We start from the raw sequence: 27,134 nt of genomic DNA on the forward strand, positions 1-27,134 counted from the left end.
TCACAGTGAAGGTATGGGTAGATATGTACTTAATACTTAAAATTTTTTTTTTCTCTAAGTTTGGAATAGTTGATGCTGATGGATATTTAAGCCTGTATCAGACAAACTGGAAATGTTGTCCAGTAACTGGAAGCATGCCTAAGCCATACCTGGTAAGCCAAATTTTCTTACCTTTAAACTTTTTTCAATTTTTATTTTAAGGAAAACAAGAATATATGTTTGAGGCAATAAATATTAAAGCCAAAATGTAGTTCTGTGTATTCAGTCACTTTACTATAAACTCCTGTCCTTGTATTATGTGAAAATTAATCTGTGAGGTCTTGGTCTCTAGTGCCTTGGAAGATTAACTTGTATAGAACAAACATGGTACCTCCAGAGACCCATGTGACCTGTGGGTTACTCAAGCCCTTTTCCAGCCTCACTGAGCTGCAGTAAAGATTATACCTAAAAAGAGTGATCATCAGATCATCAGTCTGTGGTTTTTCTGCAATTGGTCCCCTGTGAACAAAGTGGAAAGGATATGTGATAGCTGGTACTATTATTTTCTTGTCTATGTCTTTGGAAAAAAAGAAAGAAAGAAACAACTGATGATCTCTATTCAGGACTGCACAAGCTTCATGAACCTCCTGTAGCTTCACAGAGCAATGAGTTTGGGGGCAAAAAAAACCCACTGAGTTTGTATTTAATATATTCTTTAGTGAAGCCCTTTATAGGACTAAGCAGTACCTATTAAAAAAAAAATCAAGAAATGGGTTAAGGTTCTGGTAATTCACTCAAGGTTAGATTCTGGAATACAGTACCGATCTAAGTAAAAGCAAGCAAAGCAGAGAGGGCTGGTGAGGTATTTGAAAAGAATTTTTTTTTTTTTTTTAAAGAAAACCAACATAAGGTTTAAATATGTAAATTTACATTCCCTAAGGGGCTGCCTTTTTTTTTTTTTAACATCTAAAAAGATAAATTGGATTGAAAATGTACATTATTGGCTTTGTGGGGTTAAAGTACATTTTGTTTGTTTTAAGGACTTATGATCATCCAGCTCCAGTGATGGTCAGATGGAATGGGGAAGTGACTCAAAGGAAAAATATTTGATGTGATAATTTTGACATACTTAAGTCATTTTTTATTGAAGAGAAATATCTGAACACATAAAACTTGGAAGACTTTATAATTTGCTAAACCTCTCATATTAAGTCACTGTTACTGGAATATTCAGAAATGTAAAATTTCTGAATTTGTTGACTCTTAATATGTTTTTATTCACATATTTGAAAAATTATTTAAAAGCTTAAATATTTCTGAAAATAATTCATTCTCAGATAATCTAAAATTCTGGTTTTTTTCTAAGAGACAAATTTTCACAAATATTCTAAGAAATATTTAACGTTTAACCTCCTTTTGTTTTCTTTTTAACTTTTAGATGAACAAAAGCAAAAGGTCTCATAAGAATTTATAATGCAGCTTATTTATATGGTCCAGGGAAAGTGCATGTGAGAGAGAGAGAGAGGGAAAGAGGAGGAGGGACAAAACAAATGTGACAAAATGTTAAAAATTGGTGAATCTTGGTAAAGGATATATGAGAATTCTCTGTTTTACTCTTGAAACTTGTCTACAAGTTCAGGGTGAAAAAAAGATACAAGGGGATTTAAGTAAGCCACACATTACATGATCCCTTTTGGTGAATGCATCCACTTGGTTATAAAATTGTTACTGACAGCAATAACATTTGTTTCTTCATAACCATTCCAGACCTGGCAGTGTCATAACAAAACAGCCAATGATTTTGTCTTCGTTAGTTCCTCCTCTTTGATAGCTACAGCTGGTCTTTCAACTGACAATAGGTAAGAGATTGTAACTGAAATGTAAGTGTGTGTCTCTATAGCTCAGCTTTATTTCTTATTTGCTTTATGTTCTTATATCTCAAGATTGTTTTCAGAATTGTGCTTTTCAATATTTTTATTATAAAGATTTCCTTCTTAGAGCATTTTTAGTGTTCTAATTGTAAGGACAAGGAAATTCTGGTGGCATTAAAAACAACATCCGTTCCTTCTGTATTTTTAATATTCTGATGTTTTCTACTTTAAGACTTAAAGAGAAAAATGATTTGATAGTGAAATTAATTTTTCTCCATATTATTCCTTATGTGTTAAGAAAGCTTGAGGCAAAGGAAAGAACCATTATTTCTTGACCTTGCTCTTCTGTTAATCCTCACAGTGGCTCTCTTAGATAGATATTACCAGTGTTTCACAATAACGAGAAACTCAAAGACCTCTTTGAGTTGTACGACAGATAGTAAGTGGCAGCCTGTCCACATTTCCCCCAAAACCTTAAATAGGTAAGAAAATGTCTCCTCCTGCCTCCGTCTCCACACCCCCGTGTTTTACTTCCCTCACACAGCTGAGTTCTGAGGTAAATGTCTACTGAGGTTGCTGAGTTTTTCCATTTATTTGTGAGGCCTCACTTTGCACTAGAAATTGGATTGTAAGAATATGGAGTCTCCAGCCCATCTGCCATAGAAATCCTTACATATATTTGTGTCTCTTCTGTAACTCATAGAACGGAGTAAAAGTGCTCCCATTCAGAGCAGAAATAAGTTTTATTTGTGTTCGGGGAAATTCAGTGTATCCTGCTAATGGTATTTTCCATCTGTTAGGTTACAAAATGAGCAGATACAAAAGGTATTTCCCATGTTCAGACTTCATACAGTATTATTTGTAAATACATGTCAATCTAGAGTTAATCAGTTTTGTAAGTTAGTAGTTTTTAAAATTTTGTGTAAAAATTAACCATACATAAATATATTGGTTACTTGTATTTGAATTTTTTGTTAGAGCAAGGTTTGAATGTTATGTAACTATATGAAACAAGCTTACTTTTTATTCTGTTGTTAAATTTTTGTGTCACTCAAAGGTAATTTTTTTTTTTTTTTTTTTCAGAAATATATGTTTGTGGGATACTCTTGTGGCACCTGCCAATAGTTTAGTCCATGGTAAGTTTTGAAAGCATTTTACAAATTTTGAAAGTCAAGAATTTGACTAAAATCAATAAACTAATTTTTTAATGAATTTGTCTTTAATGACACAAATTTTTTAGCCTGTGAGGTTTATTTTGCCCATGATGGCGTAGAGTTTAAAAACAGAAAAGTACAACATATATAATTAACTTTGCACTGTACTTCATGAAGGACAGTGGAATATAGATAATATAAAAATCATATGTTTTTACTTTGAATCTGATAGCCACAGGTCATCTTTGTGAGCATCAGTTATTGTACAGTATTATGCCCATTCTCTCCACTCCTGTTCAGAATGGTACTCGGAGTCCTAACTAATGCAGTAAGACAAGAAAAGGAAATAAAAGGTGTACATTAGGAGGAGAAGAAATAAAACTGCCTTTATTCACAGAGGACATGATTGTTTAGAAAAAAATTTTTTTTTAATTTTTTTAAATGTTTGGGTTTTTTTTTTTGAGAGAGAGAGTGTGAGCGGGGGAGGGTCAGAGAGGGAAATACAGAACTTGAAGCAGGCTCTAGGCTCTGAGCTGTCAGCCCAGAGCCCAACATGGGGCTCAAACTCACAAACTGTGAGATCATGATCTGAGCTGGTTAGCCACTTAACCAACTAAACTACACAGGCACCCTGATTATGTAGAAAATCTTGAAGACTATATACAAAAAAACAAAACAAAAATAAGATAAAAACTTTTGAAACTAAAGTGTAAGTGTAGTAGAGTCACAGGATATTGGGTCATCATGCTAAAGTCCCTTGCTTTCATATATACCAGCAATGGACAATTGGCATTTGGAATTTTAAAAAATCACCATTTATAACAGCACCCAAAATAATGAAATACTGAGGCATAAATCTAAAAAAATATGTATAGCTTCTGTTGGGGAAAACTATAAAAAAGATAAATCAAAGATCTAAATAAATGGAGAAATAGCCCATATACACATATTGGAAGACTCAATGAAAGTTATTAAGATGCCACTGCCTCCTAACTTTATAGATTAAATACATTCCCAGTCAAAATCCCAGGAAACTATGTTGTACATACCAGCGAACTGGTTCTAACAATTTCTGTAGAGGGGGTGCCTAGGTGGCTCAGTTGGCTAAGCATCTCACTTTGGCTCAGGTTATGATCTCACGGCTTGTGGCTTCAAGCCTCGTGTTGGGCTCTGTGCTGACAGCTCAGAGCCTGGAGTCTGCTTCGGATTCTGTCTCCCTTTCTCTCTGTCCCTCCCCCTCTCCTGCTTGGTGTATGTCTGTCTCTCTGTCTCTCTCTTTCTCTGTTTCTCTCTGTTTCTCATACACACAAAATAAACATTTAAAAAAATAATAAAAATAAAAATTTCTATAGAGAGGCAACAGACCTAAAATACTGGATACTGAAGAAAAACAATCTTTAAAAATTTTTTTTTTGTTTATTCATTTTTGAGACAGAGAAACAGCATGAGTGGGGGAGGGGCAGAGAGAAAGGGAGACACCGAATCTGAAGCAGGCTCCAGGCTCTGAGCTGTCAGCACAGAGCCTGACGTGGGGCTCCAACCCACGAACTGTGAGATCATGACCTCAGCCAAAGCTGGATGCTTAACTGACTGAACCACCCAGGCGCCCCTGAAGAAAAACAAACTTGAAGGACTCACACTATTACTGTTTTCAAGACTTACTATAAAACTACAGTAATAAACACATGTTATTGGCTTTAGAATAGAGATCATGGAACAGAATAGAGAGCCCATTTATTAACCCATACGTATTTAATAGACTGATCATTAATAAAAGTACAAAGGCACTTCATTGGAGGCATAGTGGTCAAAATATACTATAACAATTGGATGGCAACATGTAGAAAATGAACCTAGGTACATACCTCACCCCTTTCATAAAAATTGATTTAATGTGAATTATCTACATGTGAAATTCAAAACTATAAAATTTCTAGAAGGAAATAGAGAAGAAAATCTAGGTGACCTTGGGTTTAGTCTTGAGTTTTTAGATACAATACCTAAAGCATAATCCATGAAAGAAATGATATATTCAAGACTTTAAAAAATGACCATCTTCTCAGTATATTAATGGCAAGTAAGCATATGAAAAGGTGGTTAACATGATCATAAGATACTACTCTATATAATAAAATGTCCAAAATTAATGATTTTGGAATACCAAGTATTGGTGAGAGTATGAAGAACCTGGAACCCTCATGATTTGCTGAGTCTAAAATGATTAATGGCAAGTAAGCATATGAAATGTGGTTAACATCATCATAAGATACTACTCTATATAGTAAAATGTCCAAAATTAATGATTTTGGGATACCAAGTATTGGTGAGAGTATAAAGAACCTGGGGCCCTCATGATTTGCTGAGTCTAAAATGATACAGCTACTATGGAAAACTGACATTTTCTAATAGAGTTAAACATGGACCTAGCATGATCCAGCAGTATGTACTTTTACATATATGCCCAAGAGAAATGAAAGCACACATCCACAAAAGGACTTGTATAGGAATAATATACAATTATATTAATATATTAATGTAATAAAACTTAGCAGCTTTATTTATAACAGCCCCAAACTAGAAGGAACACAAACACATCCAATAGGAAAGTGGTCTATTTATGTAATAGAATACTATTAACCAATAAAAAAAAAAAAGCATAATCTGCTGATATATGTGACAACATTCATTAATCTCTTAAACATTATGTTGAATGAAAAGAAGCCAGTCACTAAAGAGTATGTACTATAAAATTCCATTTATGTGAAGTTCAAGAATGGAGGTAAAACTAGAATAGTGATTGCCTTTGTGGGAGAGGAGGGTTGACTGCAAAAAGGCATGAGGGAATTATCTGGGATGATGAAAACATTCTGTGTCTTGACCTGCATGATGGTTACACAGATGTATCCATTAGTCAAACTTCATCACGAGTTAGAATTTCAGCATTTTATTCTGTGCAAGTTATATCTCTAAGTGCTGGTCACATTCAAAGAATCTTTCCCTGTAATTTTCTCTTTAGATTCTTATAGTAATTGTAACTAAATTTTATTGAGTACTTAGTATATGCCAGGAACTGTACATGTTTTAAATATGTCAACTAATTTAATCCTCACAGAAACCTATTAGGTGGGCTGGGTTTTCTCCTTTTTTTTTTTTTTTTTTTTTTACAAATGATGAAACTGAGACGTAAGTTAAAAAAAAAAAAATTACCTAAGGTATATATTGAAATCCATGCAAAAACCAAGATTTAAATCTTGACAGTCTAACTCCCAAATCTTCACTCTTCATCATTATGCCATGTTGTCTTTGAGCTATTGACAGGCTTTTTTTTTTCTTTAAGATTTATTAAGATCCACTTCTTTTTTAAGAAAAAAATATTCATTGTATTTTTGTTAGTTCTCATACTGGTATGTCTTCAAGTTTCACCATTTTTGTTTTTGCATTGTTTAATCTGCTCTTAACCCCATGTAGTACATGTTTCATTTGAATATTGTAGTTTTTAATCTCTGGATTTTTTTATTTGTATCTCTTTTTTAATGACTTGTTAATTTCTTTATCTACTAATTCCATCACCTGTGTAATTTTTGGGTTAGTTTCATTGGATGGAGTTTCTTCTCATTATGGGTTGTATTTTTCTCCTTTGTATGCCTCTTGGTTTTTTATTAGATGCCAGGCATTACAAATTTTACCTGCTTCTGAGGCAGAACCCTTCTGAGTATTCTGTTTTGTCCTTTGTGAATTAAGAGGTTTTCCACTATGACTGGTGGAAACAGGAACCCAGACCAGCTCGGGTTCCCCTTGCGCCATGGCCAGAAAACCCTCCATAGGCAATAACAGGGGCAGTCGTATGGCTCACCCAGTTTGCTTCCCATCTCTTAGAGATCATTTTTCTTTGCCTGGTGTCCATTGTCTCCAACCATTGTTTCCTGTATATCATTTAATTTTTTAAATGGTTTGAGGTAGGTGGGTGAATCTGGTGATCTATCATTCTACCTTGGCCAGAAGTCAGAAGTCTCTTGCTTACACTGTTAAATGGGTTTTACTTCATGATTTACTTCAATTTTAATTTTCAGCTTTTACTTGCCATGATAGTGGAGCTACTGTTTTAGCATATGCTCCAAAACACCAGCTACTAATATCAGGTGGCAGAAAAGGCTTTACGTGTGCATTTGACCTTCGGCAACGACAGCAGAGGCAGCTTTTCCAGAGCCATGATTCTCCTGTTAAAGCCATTGCCATTGATCCAACAGAAGAGTACTTTGTTACAGGATCTGCTGAAGGCAACATAAAGGTAAATATGGTAATGCCACAGTGTCTACAAAACGAAGAGAAATCTTCAGAAACCTTAAGTGTTTACTCGTATTGATACCATTCTATTTACGTAGTAGAAATACTAACTCCTTTGTAGGCAGTATGTTTGTTGCTATTTAATAAATCTTTTAATGAATGAAATATTTAACTTGAAATTGTCTCTTTTTCAGTTTTCAAATAGGCTTAATTAATGTGCAAAAGCACTTGATTTTCCACAGATAAAACATATTTCAAACATTAGAATTAGTCTTGACTCCCATTTTCAGAGTTACCAAATTCAGTTTCAGATACTGTGAAATGCAGTAATATTTTCCTTTATCCTGAATACTGTCCATTTTTTCATTTATATAGTATTAGCATCCAGCCACTCAGTGCCTGATTCAGAAGTTAGGGACGTACCTAGATAAGCCCTGTGCTTCTCACACTCCACCGTGTTTAAAACTTAGAGGTTTTTTAAAATGTTAAGCAGCTTATTAAATGCATCCCATCCCAGAAGTACTATTGCTAGGTACCAGTATGCATTTTTACAGTACATACCTAACAGTTTTGTTGGAGAGTCCTCTGGCCACACTTGGAAAAATCTCTAGGGGTAAGTCAGTTTAGACTACTCCCTAAGTTATTGTAATGGCCAGCAACCCACTGAAGGAGTCTACATTCTTAGAATCCATTAATTTAACCCCTAGTGAGACTACTAAGTAAGAATAAGTTTGGGGGTACCTGGGTGGCTCATACAGCTAAGTGACCAACTTGAGCTCAGTCACTTGGTGAGTTTGAGCCCCACTTCAGGCTCTGTGCTGAGAGGTCAGAGCCAGGAGCCTGCTTTGGGTTCTGTGTCTCCCTCTGTCTTTGCCCCTCCTGCACTCACGCTCTGTTTCTCTCTCTCTTAAATTAAACAAACATTAAAATAATAAGAAGAAGGAGAAAGAAAGAAAGAAAGAAAGAAAGAAAGAAAGAAAGAAAGAAAGAAAGAAAGAAAGAAAGAAAGAAAAAAATAATAAGTTGGGCTACTTTTTTTACAACATGCATATTGTTTTCATAATTGCCAGCCAGAAAAATAATTAACTAGAATTGTGGAATTTTAAAAATGCTTTTTTTTTAATGTTTATTTATTTACTTTGAGAGAGAGAGTGCAAGCCGGAGAGGGGCAGAGAGAGAGAGAGGCAGACACAGAATCCAGAGCAGGCTCCAGGCTCCGAGCTATCAGCACAGAGCCCATTGTGGGTCTCCAAGTCAAGAACCACACGATCATGACCTGAGCTGAAGTTGGACACTTAACCGACTGAACCATACAGGTGCCCTGAAAAGGCTTTTCCTAAAATCAAATGTATACACTAACTTCCATACATAATTATTTTCCTTCAGTTTGAAGCTAGTTTCTTTCTTGAACTGCCTTCAGTTTAGAACAAGTTGTATTAGGTTTTAGATTAGTTCTTTAGATTAGTTTGTGCTCTGATTCGGAGGTTTATTATTTAATCAAGTAAAAACAGATTTGAAAGTTTACTGCATAGTATTCAGAAGTCACAACTTGGGGCACCTGGGTGGCTCAGTCAGTTAAGTGTCTGACTCTCGATTTCAGCTCAAGTCATGATTTCACAGTTGTGAGATCGAGCCCCAAGTCAGCCTCTGCACTGAGCATGGAGCCTGCTTGGGATTCTCTCTCCCCCACTCTGTCTCTGCCCCTTCTCTGCTCACATGTGTGCTCTCTCCCTCAAAACAAATAAACATTTAAAAAATACATGTTTAGGAATCACAACTTAACAATCAAATCTAGAGTAATAGGTACTAATGAATTTCTTAGGAAAAAGTAAGTTTTCCAAAAAAAGGGATCTCAAAAAATCAGAACTATTTTGGTTTCCCTAAAGTTAAAATGGATGTCCTAAAAGCAGTTAAGTCCGTCACATACTTGAACATGCTTATAAATTACTTGGTAAGTAACTTACTTTAGGAATAGTTGCATTTATTGTGGTAGGGGCTAAAAAGAGAAAATCTTAGTAAATTAAGTTTGCTGAAGATGTGATAATTTATCTTGCGGGTGGAACATAGTTTTTCCTTTTCTGAGGCCTTCTTTCCAGTGGGTCTAATCCCTTGCTGGGTATTATAAGGGGTTACCCCATTATAAACTACACAGCACAAGCTTTGCTGAGAGATCAGAAGTCTTTTTTTAAATTTTTTTTGATGTTTTTATTTATTTTTGAGACAGAGACAGAGCATGAGTGGGGGAGGGGCAGAGAGAGAGGGAGACACAGAATCTCAAGCAGGCTTCAGACTCTGAGTTGTTGACACAGAGCCTGACGCGGGGCTCGAAGTCACGAGCTGTGAGATCATGACCTGAGCTGAAGTCAGATGCCCAACCGACTGAGCCACCCAGGTGCCCCAAGATAAGAAGTCTTAATTGTAGTTCCTACAATATTACAAGTTTCTTTAGCTGTGTACACTTGACCTCCTAGTACCTAAGTTCTCATCTCCAATGCAAGGTTTAAATTACCTTTCTGTTTAATGAGTAGATTTTGAAGAATGTGATAATATCAAAGGGAATTGGGAAATTGCAACATAGTATCCAAAGGTTATGACCTTAGGCCTACACAGATTTTTTTTTTCCATATTTGTTTTAGAAATTCCTTCTTTGCACAAGAAAACCGGCTTAAAATTTTCATTTGGATTTTTAATGTAATCATCAACGTCAATTTTTAATTTTGTTTCTAATATCTTTTAGATTTGGAGTCTGTCTACCTTTACTCTTCTCCACACTTTTATTAATGAACATGCTCGGCAGTCCATTTTCCGGAACATTGGAACTGGAGTGATGCAGATTGAGACGGGGCCAGCAAACCACGTGTTCTCATGTGGAGCCGATGGTACAATGAAGATGAGGATACTGCCGGATCAGTTTAGCCCACTAAATGAAGTGTTGAAAAATGATGTGAAATTTATGCTCTGACAGTTTGACAATAGGGTGTATAATTGATTACCTATTCCCTGGAAGTGGCCAACACATACAGTGTCCACTGATCACTCTGTCTCTGCCACAGATAAACTAATGCTTTCTTGGTTTCATACTTACTTTATGGAGCTTTGCCCTGGATGCACTGATGCCTTAAAAACTAACAAGGTCATTCAGAATTAGACTATATTACCTAAAGTAGAATGTATAAGTAATACTGTAATAGTACATATTTATAGTATGTTATGCTGAGTATGTCGTAGTGTTAAAGGACTTTCGTTTCCTTATTGTTGATAAACTCTTCTGCAGAAATCTCTGTATGAATTTATTTAACAGTAAAAATACCCTTTATGTAAAGGCAGTTGACATCAGTCATCACTTGACTCACCACTGTTACTTCCTTTTTCATACATAAACATCTCAAACTCTTCTATTAATTAATGATAAATGATAATTGGGTAAGAATAAAAAACCTAATGAACATATTCATTAAAAACTGTCATTAGGACCTTAGTCTTATTATATAAAGTTCTCCTCAGTGTCCTTACTGAAGCCCCAGTGTGTGTGTGTATATATGTATCTTATACATCTTACTTGAACTTAGTTTGTGTATATATCAGAGAAAACTACAAGTCTTTTCATGTGTTTTTGTGCCATAATAATTACTGCCACTAGAATAGCAACTTTCTTTGCAACTGTTTTTTTTTTCATGTTTTTTTGTTCTTAAGTTTTGAATTCCCATCCTGATTTTCAAATAATTTCAGGAAGACATCCAAGATTATTATTTTAAAGATTATCTTGAATCAGTTAAGTCTTAGCAGGCAATAACGATTCGGTGTTGGTATACAAGAGACACCTAAAAGTAAATTTATAAATTTGTCACAGGATTTTTGAGCACCAAACATTTTACTTACATTTCTTTTTCCTTTTTAGGTGCTTTTAGTCTCAAAGTTCTGAACACCTTATAGCAGTGTTTTTAGAAACAAATGTGAAGACAGTCAAATTAAATAGATGATATTTACAAATGTAAAATACCCGCCAGATCTACCACTAATAGAAAATAAATTAAACCTTATATTTTATTATTTTTTGCCAAAATATATTATTTTACTATAAAATATGACCAAAATATTAAAAATGCACAATGCTTTTAACTTAAATGTGCTAAACCTATTTCTGTCTGTTCTGTGCTATACCTTTTCTGGTTAAAAATTATAGAAAACTTGATAAATACTTGATTTTAGCCAAGGAGACTGGAAGCAGATGGGACTAAGTGTTTAAGGGACAATTATATACTATTTAGCTTAAATATATTTTGTTAATAGGAACTATAAAAACATTTTTATGTAACAAAATATGGACAACTGTTATCTGGGAAATTAAAGAGTCAAAGTGAAGAAATGAAGGGCTGGTAAAATGAATTTTGTAATATCCTCAGGATACTTTTATCTTAAAAGTATATTGTTAAAGATTTTGTAAATTGTATTCATAATTTTAAATGTGTTAAGCTAGTTGCAGTGAAAACACTGTCATTAATTATGTAGAGAGTTCATGTGCACATAATAACCTGTATCTATAATTGTGCAATAACAATATGTGACTATTTTGCCATGGAGAAATCTGTGACAGCATTGCAAACAATGCCATTGTTTGATACAGTTAAGCTTAAGTTATTTTTCAGTAATTTCACAAATCAAGATTCAAACGGCTTTAAACACTTTCAATGAGATAGAAGATTTATTATGCTTAATAGAAAAAAAAAAGGCATTGTGGATGAACAATTAAGCATTTTCGTTGAGGGTTTATATGAGTAATAAATTGTGTAAGCCCATATGTATTTACATCAGAGTCATAATATTTTAAATAAACAATCATGCAGTGACTTTTTTTTTAGCATGGTACTGTTTTAAGTAATATTTATGCAATTTTAGTTGACTTAAAGTATATGTGACATTTTAAAATAGAGAATTTCTGTATTTATATTTGGTAAAATATAGGAAGCATTGAGTAATTTTCCTAAATACCTTGCTCTTCCTTTTTTATAATCTTTTTAAATTAATAGGTAAGCGTTATTCAAAAATGGGGAGAATAAAAAGTTGGAATGTGTATCTAAATATAAAATGATGCACATATATGTAAAATTTCATCCACATTAATGGAATGGATACATCAAAATACATTTTTTAAATTGTGTTTTTTCTGAGAATGTGGCTTTGTAATGATGGAAAAATTCACAACATTGCAAGTCTCATTTTCTGAAATGTAGAATTTTTCTTCTGTAGAATTATAGACGGTCAGTTCCTTCCTCCTTTCTTGCTCTCTTTATTTTGCCCAAATTCATTTCTCCTTTTTTTTTTTAAATTATTTAAAAAAATTTGCAAGATTTTCTCATACTGGTCTCAACAGTGAAAACACATACAAACATACCCACTTTAAGAAATACCTTATATGACCTGAAAGTGGTGATGACCACTTTTTTTTTTTAACAGGGCTGGGAACCCAGACAGACATATTTTACTAAATCAAAAAATTTAATATCATGACAGGAGACTACAGGTAGGCTAAAAGAAATATTTGTATAGTAATAGGGAAATTATTAATGTCCATATATACAAAGAGAACTTTAATGAATGGGGGCAAAGAGAACTTTAAGATGATAAATTATTAGAGAAATCAACTCACAGAACAGGACACTGAAAAAGCCAGCAAGTATAAAATATGTTCATCCTCAGTAATGGTTAAAGGAATGTTGGGGGGAAAAAAAAAGCAACAGTATGATACCGCTTTTCATCAATCAGATTCATATAAAGTCAAGTGGCAACATCAGTGTTGGTGGAGATGCAAGGAAACGGGTGCACTGAAACACGGCTGCTAGAAGTACGTTCCAAAAACGTTACCTAGATTGGTGTTAACATTGAATACACACAGTTGGACCAAGCAGTCTTTTGAGAAATTATCCTATCAGGATAAAAGCAACCTTGCACATAAGTGTAAGTACAAAGATATTTAGTGAACTACCTGGAGGGAAAAAAAACCCACCCTGGAAATCTAAATGGTAATTAGGTAGATGGTTGGATAAATTTAGTACATTCTTGCAGTGCAATATTTTCTTAACACTAAAAGCATGTCAGATTTGTATCTGTTGATCTGAAAAGAGGTTAGAAAATTTTTTAAGTAAAATGTATAATAGCCCATATTATTTCAGGGTTTTTTTAGTCCTATAGGTATGTAGGGACAAATATGTATGGAAGAATACACAGAAGTTTAACATGGGAGAAGGGAAGAAGGAGGTAATATTTTCCTAAAAACCCTTTGAACCCCACTGAGCAACAGATTACCTGAGAGGTGTGTGTGTGTGTGTGTGTGTGCGTGTGCGCGCTCACACCGGACAGAAAAGCTCAGTCTTTAGACCATATAGTATTTAATGACTTTGAGAGCTGCTCTGTTGAGTGAAGTTCTTGTCAGGAATACACTCTGAGTTGTTGAGATATTTTGATGCTTGATTTACTAAAGTAGAAAGGGTAAAATGTTAACCTTTGGAGTACTTAGAAAAAGTGGAACATACATTATTTAAATGTTCCTATCAGTCTTTTAGAAATGTGTATAGCTTTTGCTATAGTTAATTACAAAGCTAAACAGTTTTTCATGACCTTTTTCCCTTTCTGCTTGCTTCATTGTCTTTTTTTTTTTCTTTAATGTTTATTTTTTAAGAATGAGAAACAGTGTGAGTGGGGGAGAGGCAGAGAGAGAGGGAGACACAGAATCCAAAGTAGCCTCCAGGCTCTGAGCTGTCAGCACAGAGCCCAATGCAGGGCTCTAATTCACAAACTGCGAGATCATGACCTGAGCTGAAGTCAGACGCTCAACCACTGCCACCCAGGCACCCCTTGCTTCATTGTCTCTTATGTGTATTTGGCCGATAATTCAGGGAGCTAATGCAGAGTTAGAGTATCACATGGTTTCACAAAGCTCCTGGAAAAAAGAAAAATTTCTTAGGTTCTCCTATAGCAAATACAGATGGGTGATAGAAACAATTGGTGTGACAACCCATTTGCACACTAGAGATGCTTTACTAGTACGCAATTGTCTACCCAATGTATAGGTATGACCTATGTAATAGAACTTAAACCCTACAGTATATCAGCCCCGAGTGAGCGTTAAATACATTTTAAAATCTGTATTCCTCCCACGTGCACAATACCTCCCAAAACTCCAGTATTTTCATCCTATTGCTTCCAGGTCAGGCTTGAGCCCCAGGATCCCATTATCAAAGTGAGGCCCAAGTGTGCATTTGGCTCCTTGAATGAGGTTCTTTGTGTAGAGTACTTCTCAGCCTAAAGACCTATCAACAAATGAGACACTTTCTGTGCCTTCCACACACCAAACACAGTTGTGAGACAGATAATATGGCTATCTCCCATTCTAAAAGAGGGGAAATCGGATTCACAGAGTAGTACCTGGTCCACAGAGATTTGTAAGTGTAAATGGGCACCAGTCACCAGTCCCTTGAGTAATCCTCTTGCCTGGGATTAATTCTCCACTGCTCTTGCCTCCACCATGAGCTGTTTTTTGAGGTGGTGGTGGTGGTGGTAGTGGTGGTGGTGGTGGTTTAAGCACTGAGTTCGCCTTTTTCTAAAAATAGCCCATGTTTTTAACTGAAAAAGAGTGTCAGCCTATTTCTTGGTGAGAAGTTTCAGGGTTCAAAGTCCTCTTTACATTTTATGCTATCCCCATCCCTAAGCTGAATCTAGTAAATTTGCTTTTAAAAACTGTGTGTAATACACTCATAAGAAAGCCACACCCATGCTGTTTTCTCAAACAGCCTCCTAACTACTTGAGCTACCTCCAAATTTGCTGTGGTATACCACATTAAGATTCTTAGAAACTCCAGGGGCGCCTGGGTGGCTCAGTCGGTTGAGCGTCTGACTTTGTCTCAGGTCATGATCTCGCAGTTGATGAGTTCAAGCCCCGTGTCAGGCTCTGTGCTGACAGCTCAGAGCCTGGAGCCTTCTTCAGATTCTGAGTCTCCCTCTCTCTCTCTGCCCCTTCCCTGCTCATGCTCTGTCTCTCTCTGTCTCAAAAATAAATAAACATTAAAAAATTTTTGAAAAGATTCTTAGAAATTCCAGTATCTCCTAAAAAGGATCTACATGGTACACCCTGAAATCTTTCTGAGATCTCAACAAAATGACTTAGTAAACAGAATTTTGGCTATGTCTCTACCTTGAGAACCTTGTAATTCATAACAATATTGAATAATTTTTTAAAATAAAACCATGAAGCCATTGTTAGGTAGAGAGACCCATATGTGCATGCACACACACACAGATAATTCACACGTAGAAGGAGCTAGCACACCAACTCTTCTCTGCAGATTGGTAATTGGAGGGAAAGAAGGGATGTGATTGCAGGAGAACAGCATGGGAGTCATAGCCCACCAGGTGAGGGTGCTGTGCTGGGAGTATTCCAGAAGTAAGGTAGGAGCCTTCCTGTTTATTGTTTTGATTTATTTTAATTTTTTTTAATGTTTACTTAAACATTAAGCTTAATGTTGTGCACAAGCGGGGGAGAGGCAGAGAGAGGGAGACCCAGAATCTGAAGCAGGCTTGAGGCTCCAAGCTATCAGCACAAAGCCCAATGTGGGGCTCCAAACCACAAACTGCAAGATCATGACCTGAACTGAATTCCGACACTTAATTGACCGAGACACCCAGGCGCCCCTTTTTGATTTTTTTTTGTTGTTGTTGTTTATTTATTTTTGAGACAGAGCATGAGTGAGGAAGGGACAGAGAGAGAGAGGGGAGAGAGGGAGACAGAATCCGAAGCAAGCTCCGGGCTCTGAGCTGTCAGGACAGAGCTGGCACAGGGCTCGAACCCATGATCAGGTCAGATCATGACCTGAGCCAAAGTCGGGCACTTAACGGACTAAGCCACCCAGGCACCCTGATCCTTTCTTGTTTACAATCAAGTACAGGGTTGCCAACTTGGACTAGACATTTCATGGGTAAGTACACATGAGAACTCCATAAATAGAGCAGGAGTTTTAGACCATATTTGTAGAAAGAATCTTTTCAGAGTAGAATTGTGTGGCCAAAGACAAGACAAAACAGAACAAGCCTTTGTAGTATTTGGGATAGGCATAAGTGAGGTTCGAGACGTTCAAAAAGGAGAAAATAATTGAGGTGAGGTGAGGAAGAACCCACATAGACAAGGAGTCCAGTGGTGCAGTCACAGAAAAATATGGGTTCTAACTAGGGGCAGCAGTTTTATTTCTGTACAGAATGGCTCAAAAATTGGACACCTGGAACAGGCAGAGAACTTGTTTTCATGGGGAGGGTGGTTTATTGAATTGACCGAGATTGTGGATAAAGCCATCCTTTGAGGGGCGCCTGGGTGGCTCAGCCAGTTGAGCGACCGATTTCGGCTCGGGTCACGATCACGGTTTGTGAGTTCAAGCCCTGCGTCAGGCTCTGCTGACAGCTCAGAGCCTGGAGCCTGCTTCGGAGTCTGTGTCTCCCTCTCTCTGCTCCTCCCCCACTCATGCTCTGTCTCTCTGTGTCTCAGAAATAAATAAACATTAAAAAAAATTTTTTGTTTTAAAAAGCCATCCTTTGATGCAGGCAATAGTTCTAGCAAGCTTTCTTCAGAAGATCTGTGTTTTAGTTACTATGTTATAGGAGATAAGTAATTCCGAATAAAGAGTGAAAAATACTCTGTGATGAAGGTATAATCACTAGTGATCTGTACTAGCTATGAGTGGGGGTTGTGGTCTATGGAAGTAATAGGAAAGATCATTGATTCCCCAATTTTTATTCTATCCTGAGTTTCTAGTCTGCATGATATTGAACAATTCTCCTACCCTACCCAATCTGCTCCTTGACTTCTTTTTTGGAAAGACATACATACTCTTGACTCATATTGTTACCTTAAGGACAAGATTACATGTTAAGATAATGCTTTGAAAAGAGAAATAGGACTGGAAAGAGTTGAAGCAGTGGGTAGTCAGATAATGATTTTGGGGATGGTGAAGTCGTAGCCATGTTTTGAATCAGGTACATTCATTGACAAACTTAAATGAAATTATAGTTAGAGCACAAAGGACACATAGGTGGTATTCCCATGGCTGCGTCTGAGGTGCACATCTCACTTCAGTGCTTTTGGTCTGCTGGAAAATGTTAGACCATATCTTACTCCCCTCTTCACACTTCCTGGAGTGCTCTTTGCTCTGCCTGGAAAACTCCATTCATCCTTTTTGACTTGCTTAGATGGAAGCTCTTTTGTGAAAACTTCTCCATTCATCCTGAGAATGCGAGTCACTTCTGCTCTCCTTTGAGTATTTGTGCACACATTTTATTTTTAATTTTTTTTTAAATGTTTATTTTTGAGACAGAGTGACAGAGTGTGAGTGGGGGAGGGGCAGGGAGAGAGGGAGACACAGAATCTGAAGCAGGTTCCAGGCTCTGAGCTGTCAGCCCAGAGCCCGACTCGGGGCTCAAACTCACGAACCGTGAGATCATGACCTGAGCCGAAGTCGGACCTTAACCAACGGAGCCACCCAGGTGCCCCTGTGCATACATTTTTGCTGCACATTTCATGGTTCTTTGTAGTTATTTTCTTACACTGAAAAAAGGAGGCTGGCACTGAGTAAGCAGAGTTGGGGCTTCCAACAAAAGAGAAGAGTATAGGAGAAACTGGATCAGAAAATTTTTGAAAACTTACAAATTTGTCTAAAGTTAGTTCCTACCTTCAGCTGGGCAGAAGCAAAACCAGGTATGCACAGAAGTATTTCCAGCTATCTAGCTGTCTCTAATCCATAGGATTTATAGGGTGTTGGAGTTTTGGTCTGGGAGGATACATTAATCTAGATGGAGCTGCAATTATTTAAAACTATAGGCACTCAATAATGGACTAGGGATTAGATGATTCCTAGATTGTAATACTTTTTTTTTATGATCCCACATTGGAAATATACAAGAGCTAGTCTGAAAGTGAAGTGATTCAAGTGTCTATTTGCTCAAGTAAGATAGGAAAGTGAATTACTTTGTTAATTTCTAAATATTATTACACTGTGAAATAAGGTGGAGTCCTAAGTGTTTGCCAGAGTTAAAGGGAAGACTGGTAGTTCTCTGAAGACAGTAATGCAAGTCGCCTGAGATGGTAGAGTCCCCTTCCCCAGCCCCCTAAAGTAAGCCCGGAGGCAGTGGCCATTCTGCATGGTTTCTACCACTAGCACCTGTGGCCTGTCAGGTCTAGATGGCCCTAGTGAAGTGGGTGGCAGTGAGGGAAGGTGGCAGAGTCCTTGGAGAATTTTTAATTTCATATCATTTAAAAAATCTTAGCATTTTTATGTTTTGCAAGGGAAGTATAGAACTTGAGAGGTTGAGGATAAAAGAGAAGGGATAGTTAATTGAATGTAGCCCATACATCTAACAGGGAGAGCTGGACAGGGGAAGGGCAGCAGAGAACTGTTGAGAGGGTTTGCTCGGATTCAGGGTGGTGAGAGGAAAGAAAGTCAAAATGAGTGGATGCAGACGGTATTGTTGCTAGCTCCAGCAGGAAGTTGAGAAAACTCCCTCTTGATGATCTATATATTTTGTATGAAATAGGAAGTAGTAAGATGGTATATCAAGAGCAGGAAGGGTGGGGGTGGGAAAGATGTCTCAAGGAAAGGGGTAAAGATTGAACCCTTTTCATTCTACCCATGATGTAGGAGAATATCCAGGCTCCCTGCAGATTTAGCTGAGATTAGACGCCATGAGTCTGTAGAAAGTCAAGTTTTACCTTTTTGGGTTCTTCTTGAGTAGTTCCTATGGAACATGTGGAGAGCTAGAAAGATTTGCCAGTTGAGTACAAGGAGAGGGCACTGAGGTACAGGAAAAGGAGGCGCAAGCACTGAGTGACTCAAGCGCTGGTTATTGGGGTTAGGCCGGGTAGGAAAGGAAGCCGACTGGGAGAAATACAAGTCTATGTGAGGTTAAAGGAAGAGTCAAAAATCAGGTCAAGGCTGAGAGACTATAGTTGGAATATAGAATACTGAAGATAGATGATAGAATCTTTACATAGGTAAATATAGAAGGGGCTCTGGGCATTGCTGTTTTAGGGTGCAGTTGGGAACAAGGCAGATTACAGTGAAGCAATTACTGGGGTCCAGGTTGTAGCCACCATGACATCCTGGCTGACTCACAGAAGTCAAGCAGATGGTCTCCTCCTCATCAAACACTTTGTGCTTTGTCCTAAGTCATCAAGTTTACACAGGGCAGATACATTACTAGAATTCTCGGTGGGTGGTGAATATCACTGCTCATGGGTATTCAGGGATCGTTTCTAATTATTTGGAGGTGGGGAAGGATGGGAGTGTACAAATTCTTCATCCTAATTTAGTTGCATCACTGCCAACTCAAAAAGTGTTTAGAAAGTAAGTGCCTTTGTCCCTCCCTCTATTAGGCAGCACCACCAAAGACTGAGCTTGCCAAACCAGAAACCCTGTGAATCAACCTAGATGACTCTCCTGCCCTCAACCCCCACATCTCATCAATTTCCAGGGCCTGCATGGGACTTCTTCTTTCCAACCACTTTTTTAGGCCTTCAGCGTCTATATTCATTTCCCACTACTGTCACAACAAATTACCACCAATATAAGGTTTTAAAACAACAAAAATTTATTATTTTACAGTACTATAGATACAGTATTGGTCTCAACAGGATAAAACTAAAGTGTCACCTCAAGAGCTGAGTTCCTTTTTGTAGGCTCTAAGGGAGGATCCCCTTTCCCTGCTCAGTTGGGTTAATGACAGCATTCACTTCCTTGTGGTCATAGGACTAAGGTTCACATTTTTTGTTGGCTGAAGTCCAATCCCAACTTTAGAGGCCACCCATTCCTGGGCTCCTAAACCAGGTCCAGTTCCTCTCATACTTTGAATCTGGTTCACAAAGTTCACTTTATGGAACTCACATAATTATTTTAGATCCACTCAAATAATCCAGGATAAGCTCCCCATCTCGTGGTCTTTGAACTTAATCACATCCACAAAGTGTTCCAGAGATTAGGGAGTGGACGTGTTTCCTAGATTCATTATTCTGCCGACCACAGGATCCCAACCTGACATATTTCAATAACTTCATAAGCAAGTTTCCTGGCTCTGGCATTCTCTATGCTGTTTTCAGATTAACCTTTCTAGAACAACGAATGACATGTCTCCCATGATTTAAATGCTTTACCCAGGGTCAAATTAATGCTCTTTAGCTCCCATAGGAAACAAAACAAAACAACCAAACAAGACACATTTGGATTTTGTCCTCTTTTGTTATTTTACTTTCATTCCAGTCTACACTTCACTTGTTCCCAACCCTTCTTAATACTTGAAACATGCTTCCTGTGCCCATTTCTGCACCTGACTCATATTCCTTCTCCTAAACCCAGCTCAGACATCAATCACCTCCTTCAGGAAGGTTTTCCTGACACTCCCTTCCCCATAGCTATAAACACAGGATAGTGTACTTTTCTAAACACCCTTGAACCTTATGCATATTCCTATTTGGGGCATTAAACACAAATGTGTTGTGATTTTCTGGTCTGTTTCACCTACAAAGTGTTTACGTTTGTGTCTCCCAGCCATATTGTGCCACTCCTAAATGTGTAATGTTGGGCAGGCTGTTTCACTTCACTATGCCTTCTCTTTCTCTTTGTGAAATTAAGGTAGCTATAGGATCTGTGAGGATTAGAACGATGACCTGCACATACTAAGTTTTGCTAATATTAATATTCCCAACTCTCTCCACAGAGCCACCTAATAGGAGGTGTTTAATGGGTGTTTGTGGTATGGATGGATTCATCGTGCTCCCATTAAGGTAAGAACCTTCATGCACTGCTACCCCGGGGTCAGGGCTCCTCAGCAGAAGTAAGGCCCAGATTCTGCCCCTTCCGCAGAGGGAGAGCTAGCCGTTGGCCCCAAAGGCAGAAGTCCTAGTGAAGTCCGTGGAAGTGATTGAGACCAGACTAACTCCCTAGGAGCCAATTATCCTTTAACTGCAACCTCCGTGAATGGAAAGCAGGAATAATGAGTGTGTCAGACATCACCGGGTAGACTTGAGGCTAGTATAGGCTGAAAAGCCAAAAAAAAAAAAAAAAGAAAAAAAAAGAAAAAAGACAGGTGGGATTGTGGGATTTGGGATTTAGGTGCTTATATATAGGGATATTTCTCATCAATACTAGTGGCAACTGACACCAACAGTCATGCATATCCGTTTCGTCTAGGCAGGGTGTAACCATGCATGAGCACATCTAACCGTCTCAACATAAGAAACAGAGGCCCAAACGCGTCCCTCAAGCCACCTGCCCCCTCCAGTGTATAGGTCTCTCCTTCCAGTCCGGATTCAGCTCCCAGGCCGTTGCCTGGCCCTCCTCCGCGTTCTAGGGAGCACCTGCCGCCCCACCCGGGGTGTCAGGTTGGGTTCGCCCCGTCCAGAATACCCGGTTCCTCCTCTCAGCCCCAGAGCCTCCTAGATCATTCACCTAGCCCTGCTGCCCTACCTCTCCCGCGCCTTCTCCACCTCTCCTGTCCCCTTCCCGCCGGCTCAGCACGGGGATTCCGAGCCCCTCCTCCCACCTCCGCCCCTGCTCTTATAGCTCCTTCTGGCCCCGCCCGCGGCATTATAGCTCCTCCCACACCCTGTCTCGGCTCCTCCTACCTGGCGAGTTCGGACCGCAGCCTCCTGGCTCCGCCTCTCAGCTCCGTTCCGACCGTTTAGCCTCGCCCACATCCCCGCCCATGGCCTCTCCTCCCCGGCGGGCTCTGCCCTCACTCCCTTGGCTCCTCCTCTCAGCTCCGCCTCCGACTCCTAGCTCCTTATGGCCCCGCCCCAGACCTTCTAGCTCCTCCTCCTGGCCCCGCCCCAACTTCCTAGGGCCGCCCGTGGCCCCGCCCCTGGCCCCCTCATCTCCCCCCGCCCTGGCCGCTCCGCTCCTCCCCGCGCCCGGCCCGGCCCGCCCCGCCCCCGGCCCCTGGCTCCTTTTCTCCCGCCGGCTCTGGCCCGCGCTCCGCTGATCGGTCCGCGGAAGCCCGCGAGCGTTCGAGCCGCTAGGGAACTCCGCGCCGTCAGATTTCCAGGTTCGCCTCTGTGTCCTGGCGCCACCGCGCCCTCCCTTCCGAGTAAGTGCCTCCCGGGCGCGCCGGTCTCTCCCACACCCTCGCGGGGCTCCCCCGGCCTCTGGGCTGTGGGCTGCTCCTGGGGGCGCGCTTTCCGCTCCCCTAGACTTTCGGGAGTGAGGGGGTGTGAGTGGGTGCATGTGAGCGAGTGTGTGTGTAAGTGTGTGTGCAGGAGCCCACAGCTCCGGAAACTCCCCGGAGTTTTACCCAGTTTCTCCGTCGCAGCGACTAATCTGAGACCTCCAGCTAGCAGCCCTTACCGACTTGGGCCGACCCCTTAACTTCCACCTCTTGCCCTGAGTCCCACTCGCGATTCCTTCCTTCCTTCCTTCTGTAGACGCGGCCCCCGCTATGTTGTCATGCCTGCCTGTTAAGAGCTCATCCTGTCCAGAGGACTGCCCGGGTTATCACGATGCCCCAGATTGCAGACCGAGATGCTGGCCTGAGATTGTAATCCTACCCTGCATTGTAAAACGGGCAGACTAGAGTTTTTGCCTTGAGATCGTTTGGTGGAGATTTGCTTTGAAGAAGAAAGGTGTGTGTGTGTGTGTGTGTGTGTGTGTGTGTGTGTGTCCGTCCGTCCGTCCTTGTGCCCGCTCGTGTGACATTCGAGCCCAAAGCACCTGATGCAGGAACATCTGATGAATGCCTTCGGACCCAGGGAAGCTGATAAGCATGTTCAAGCCAGGCTGACCAACCAAACTTTGACATTTCTGAAGGATGTTTATTGATTCAGTGACACAGTAATGCTAAAGCCAGCTAATTAACCAAAACACAGCACTTGGTAAAAAGGGTAGTAACCTGCGGGATCATGGAAGGAAGGGGACAGTATTGGAGAGCCCATTCTTGCAACGAAATCCTTGATTTACTTAAGACTGATAATTCCATGCCTCTGTAAATTATTTTATTGGGGGTGGGGTCAATACTACCTCAATGTAGGGTACATTTCTGCGTTAAAAAAAAGTTAGGGGCGCCTGGGTGGCACAGTCCATTGAGTGTTCGACTCTTGATCTCAGCTCAGGTCTTGATCTCACAGTCCTGTGTTCAAGCCTAATGTTGGGCTTCTCACTGGGCATGAGGCCTACTTTAAAAAAAAAAAAAAAGTTAATTTAAAAGTTTAATTTTAATCTGTACTTGAATCCAAGCATAAAATGATTCCCTGGTTGCTGTGGTTCCATCCAATTCTAAGTCTCTGAATTCTGTATCTCGCTTTATTCTTGCTATGTTCTTGCCGTGAAAGTAGAGATCCCCATAAAATTTCCCCACTTCCTTGATAAGAATTCATTTAAGACATGCTGATATGGAGAAGACATATCAAATAGAAAATTTTCATTGAGGTGTAAGGGTGGCAGAAAACTTGGTGGCTAAAGGAAATCACCGAAACAGAGCAGCCTTTAAGTTGCCATTGTCTCTTGGCATATGAATGCACGAGTTGATAAATCACTTTAAGTGCTGCTTATCACAGCAGATATTTTTATCCTGGTTTCAATCCTGTGTTAACACAAAAGTGTTTCCACAGCGTTTTAACTAAGGAAACATTATGCTGTGAAATGTAAGCATATGACTCCATCTGTCTTAAAGGAAAGAAATAATTATCACACTTAATTAAACACCTGGAAACATTTATTGCCACCTTCTAATTAGATCTGTCATGGGGAGTTAAGTCAGCAAGTTATTGCTAATATTCTAGCTGGTAACACAATTAGCTTTTCTGTAGATTTTTGGACGGCTGTTTCCCCCACCCCCATACCCATTAATTGCCTCTTCCGTCCCTTGCCCACCTTTTGAGTTTTTACCTGTAATTTGAGTAACTTGTTTGGGACAGTGAATTCTGCCTACCCGCCTGTAAAATGTGAAAGCTTTAGATATTGGATGTTTCGTATTAACTGTTTTGCATGAACAGATGTAGGCCTCCTAAGCCATTATATTCATCTAGGTTATCTGATAATAAATCACTGAATAGAAGAAAAGTATAGTGATTCTGCACGAATGGGCCCTTAAAATTTTTTTTCTTTAAGGGAGGCCTTTAATCTCATGTGCCTTTTGGTCTAGTGTGTTTAAATTCAATGAGAAAACGGGTGGTGTGACCTGGAAAATCTCATCTTCGTTGTCCCTTAATTTTCTGTTTCTGACTAGATTACCAGATAGAGTCTTCATCTTGGTAGTGATGTGTTGTGAGCACAGGCCGTTGTGGGTTCCCAACAGAATGGAGGAAACCGAGGGTGAACGTGTACACCACAAGGACCAGAAACAGAGTTATTTTATGAGGTCTGTTCTCTGCAACTCTTTGCTCTGTTGAAATTGGAGGAAAGGATGTGTGGAGAGAAATGATTGCATCCAAACAGTACTCATTAGGAAATGCCATGTTGGGGGAGGAGTGAGTTTCTAGATGGTTTATGGCTCCGGGTAGCTTCACAGAGCTGATCCTTGCAATGGAGACTGCCACATGGCTGGGCGCTATAGAGGTCTTAAAGTTAATTGATTCACCTAATCCTTTTCTGCTTGGGACAGCCTCTTGGAACGAACACATTTCCTCCCGGAAGATTTCAAAGATTTCATCGGTGCTCAGTCAGAACGGAGTTTTGTTTCCGCACCTCACAGAATTGTCTGTTCCCCATCCCCTCCATCTTGGCACACGTTGAAGGGATTGGACATGGGGTCACCTTCAGAAGGCAGGGGAGGATCAGTGATAACACGTAAGGGCCACCTGTTCTCTCACGGAGGGGAAAGGGAGCGTTAGTGTCATCCCAGGACCAGGAACGCTGCTTTGGGCAACGGGGCCATGCACAGGGGCCTACCTGGATAAAAGAGTGGCCAGTGTCCCCTCACGTGGCATTCTCAGAGCCTGAGCTCTGATACAGAAGTTCAGGGAAGCACTGGGTGTGGTGGTAGATTAACTTTTATCACCTCACCCCTCCTCACGCTGACCACATCCTGCGTTTAATACCAAATGCACACAGTAAGAACTCAACAAACACTAGAAAGGAGCTTTGAACACCCGAACCTGTATGTTTTCCTGTGGGTGACAATTTACTTTCCACTCTCCTGTCCCTGGTTTTGATGACTGTGGCCCTGGAATCTGAGCTGACTGCAGTTTCTAGACTTTTGTCCATCAGTGGTGTTTACCAACAGCTGAACATGGATGATTTTTCAGGGTAAAAAAAAAAAAAATTCAGTGAACCTTGTTGCAAAATGTAAATGAGATCAAGTAGTATCCAGTGGACATCAGTTGGCATTCCACAGTTTGGTGTAAGAGGAGGAAATGAGCTACAAGTGGAGAGCAGATAATTCTAGAAACGAGAGGCACCAGGCCCTTTAGAGACCACCTGGTCAGTGGGTCTAAGACCATAACTTTTGCTGTTGTACAAGTCTGGAGGTGCATCCCCTCAGGCCAACTTGAAGGAGGGGAGCATCATTCTTTCACACAGCAGGGATTTATTGAGCTCCTACTGTGTGCACAGTCCTGCACAACCCTCTCATGTTCACACAGAGGGTTCTAGGGTTGTTGGAAACTTAGGAAGATGTTGGTAGGAACAGGCAACTGCCCCAGGTCTCTTGACAGTGGCAAAAGTGGGTTTAGAATTCTTCTGTTTCACAAAGTACAGGCACTTCCTTAGGATAGAAGAACCATTTTCAAAATGTTTTAATTTCACAGTAATAAGAAACCCAGGGACGCCTGGGTGGCTCAGTTGGTTATGCATCTAACTCTTGATTTCAGCTCAGGGCATGATCTCATGGTTTGTGAGTTTGAGGCCCGAGTAGGGCTCAGCGCTGACAGCCTGGAGCCTACTTGGGATTCTCTCCTCCTTTCTCTTTCTGCCCCTCCCCCGCTCATGCCTGCGCATGCTCTCTCTCTTTCAAAATAAACATTAAAAAAAAAAAAGAAAGAAACTGAAATAAGCACATTTCTTCTGATGTCTTTTTCAAAAAACCAGCAGTATAATTGTGATAAGCCTGATTCCATAGGACTTTGTTTCCTTAGCCTTTTATGTCGGGCAGAGAAGTTACCTGAGAAACTTGTTTTAAAATGTCATAGGCTGTGCACTAATCACTTAATACCCACCCATCCTTTTAGAGGGCTGCTTTTTCTCTAGAAGCAGGTACTTAGGGTTCAGAACCAAGGTAGCAGAGGTTCAGAATCATCTGCAGGGTTAGACGGACCTTGACAAATTTGTTTGCCTACCATTGTTTTTTTATGTAGAATGAGAGGGATTCTAGACCAACAGGACAGTATTTCTCTCAAGGTGACTGGGGGCCAGGGGTGCAATCATCTTCCCCACCAGAAAAAAATGGGTGAGAGGTCACAGGAATGGGCCTCTGCTCGAGCACCCCAAGCTGACTTATAAACAAATTGAGGTTTGTTTCTTTAATAACAGAGAATGGAATGAAATCCAAAATTCCACTTGTTGTAGTTTCCGTAAACATTGGAAAAAGGATGATTTTTAGTTTAGTCACGAAGTGGTTGGTTCACATGAGTCTGCGGGAATCAGCTGTTCATGTCTCAGCCACACTGGCTGTGTGACTTTGGACAATCCACTTAACCTCTCTGGGCCTGTTTCTTCACCTAAAAACTGGAGATAGTATTTACATCATGGGTTTGTTTTGTGGATTGAAAAGCACAGTGTTCCTCTCCTGTTGTCCAGTGTGCAGAAGACACCCAGAAAGCAGTGGGGTTTTCTGGCTTGGCCAAATTGGTCTCATTTCAAGAGGATGGTGTCTGTACTGGGTTATAGCA

At 39.7% G+C, this 27,134-nt stretch overlaps 2 protein-coding genes across 8 annotated transcripts in view; both read left to right on the forward strand.

The window, feature by feature from the left end:
• Positions 1-12,161, forward strand: part of DMXL1 (Dmx like 1) — a 141,065-nt gene extending 128,904 nt beyond the window's left edge. For all 7 annotated transcript variants that reach the window (XM_042933590.1, XM_042933598.1, XM_042933615.1 and 4 more), the window contains 5 exons: positions 60-152; positions 1,747-1,838; positions 2,934-2,986; positions 7,075-7,292; positions 10,026-12,161. In XM_042933590.1, the coding sequence (XP_042789524.1) occupies positions 60-152; positions 1,747-1,838; positions 2,934-2,986; positions 7,075-7,292; positions 10,026-10,250 (681 nt within the window). In that variant the 3' untranslated portion in view covers positions 10,251-12,161. The remainder of the gene's footprint in view (positions 1-59; positions 153-1,746; positions 1,839-2,933; positions 2,987-7,074; positions 7,293-10,025) is intronic.
• Positions 12,162-22,245: 10,084 nt separating this feature from the next.
• The window catches only part of TNFAIP8 (TNF alpha induced protein 8), a 131,218-nt gene continuing 126,329 nt past the window's right edge, over positions 22,246-27,134 (forward strand). The window contains exon 1 of the mRNA XM_042933655.1: positions 22,246-22,402. Within this exon, the coding sequence (XP_042789589.1) occupies position 22,402 (1 nt within the window). The 5' untranslated portion in view covers positions 22,246-22,401. The remainder of the gene's footprint in view (positions 22,403-27,134) is intronic.

Source organism: Panthera leo, chromosome A1, assembly GCF_018350215.1.
Source record: "Panthera leo isolate Ple1 chromosome A1, P.leo_Ple1_pat1.1, whole genome shotgun sequence".
Taxonomy (NCBI): Eukaryota; Metazoa; Chordata; class Mammalia; order Carnivora; family Felidae; genus Panthera; species Panthera leo.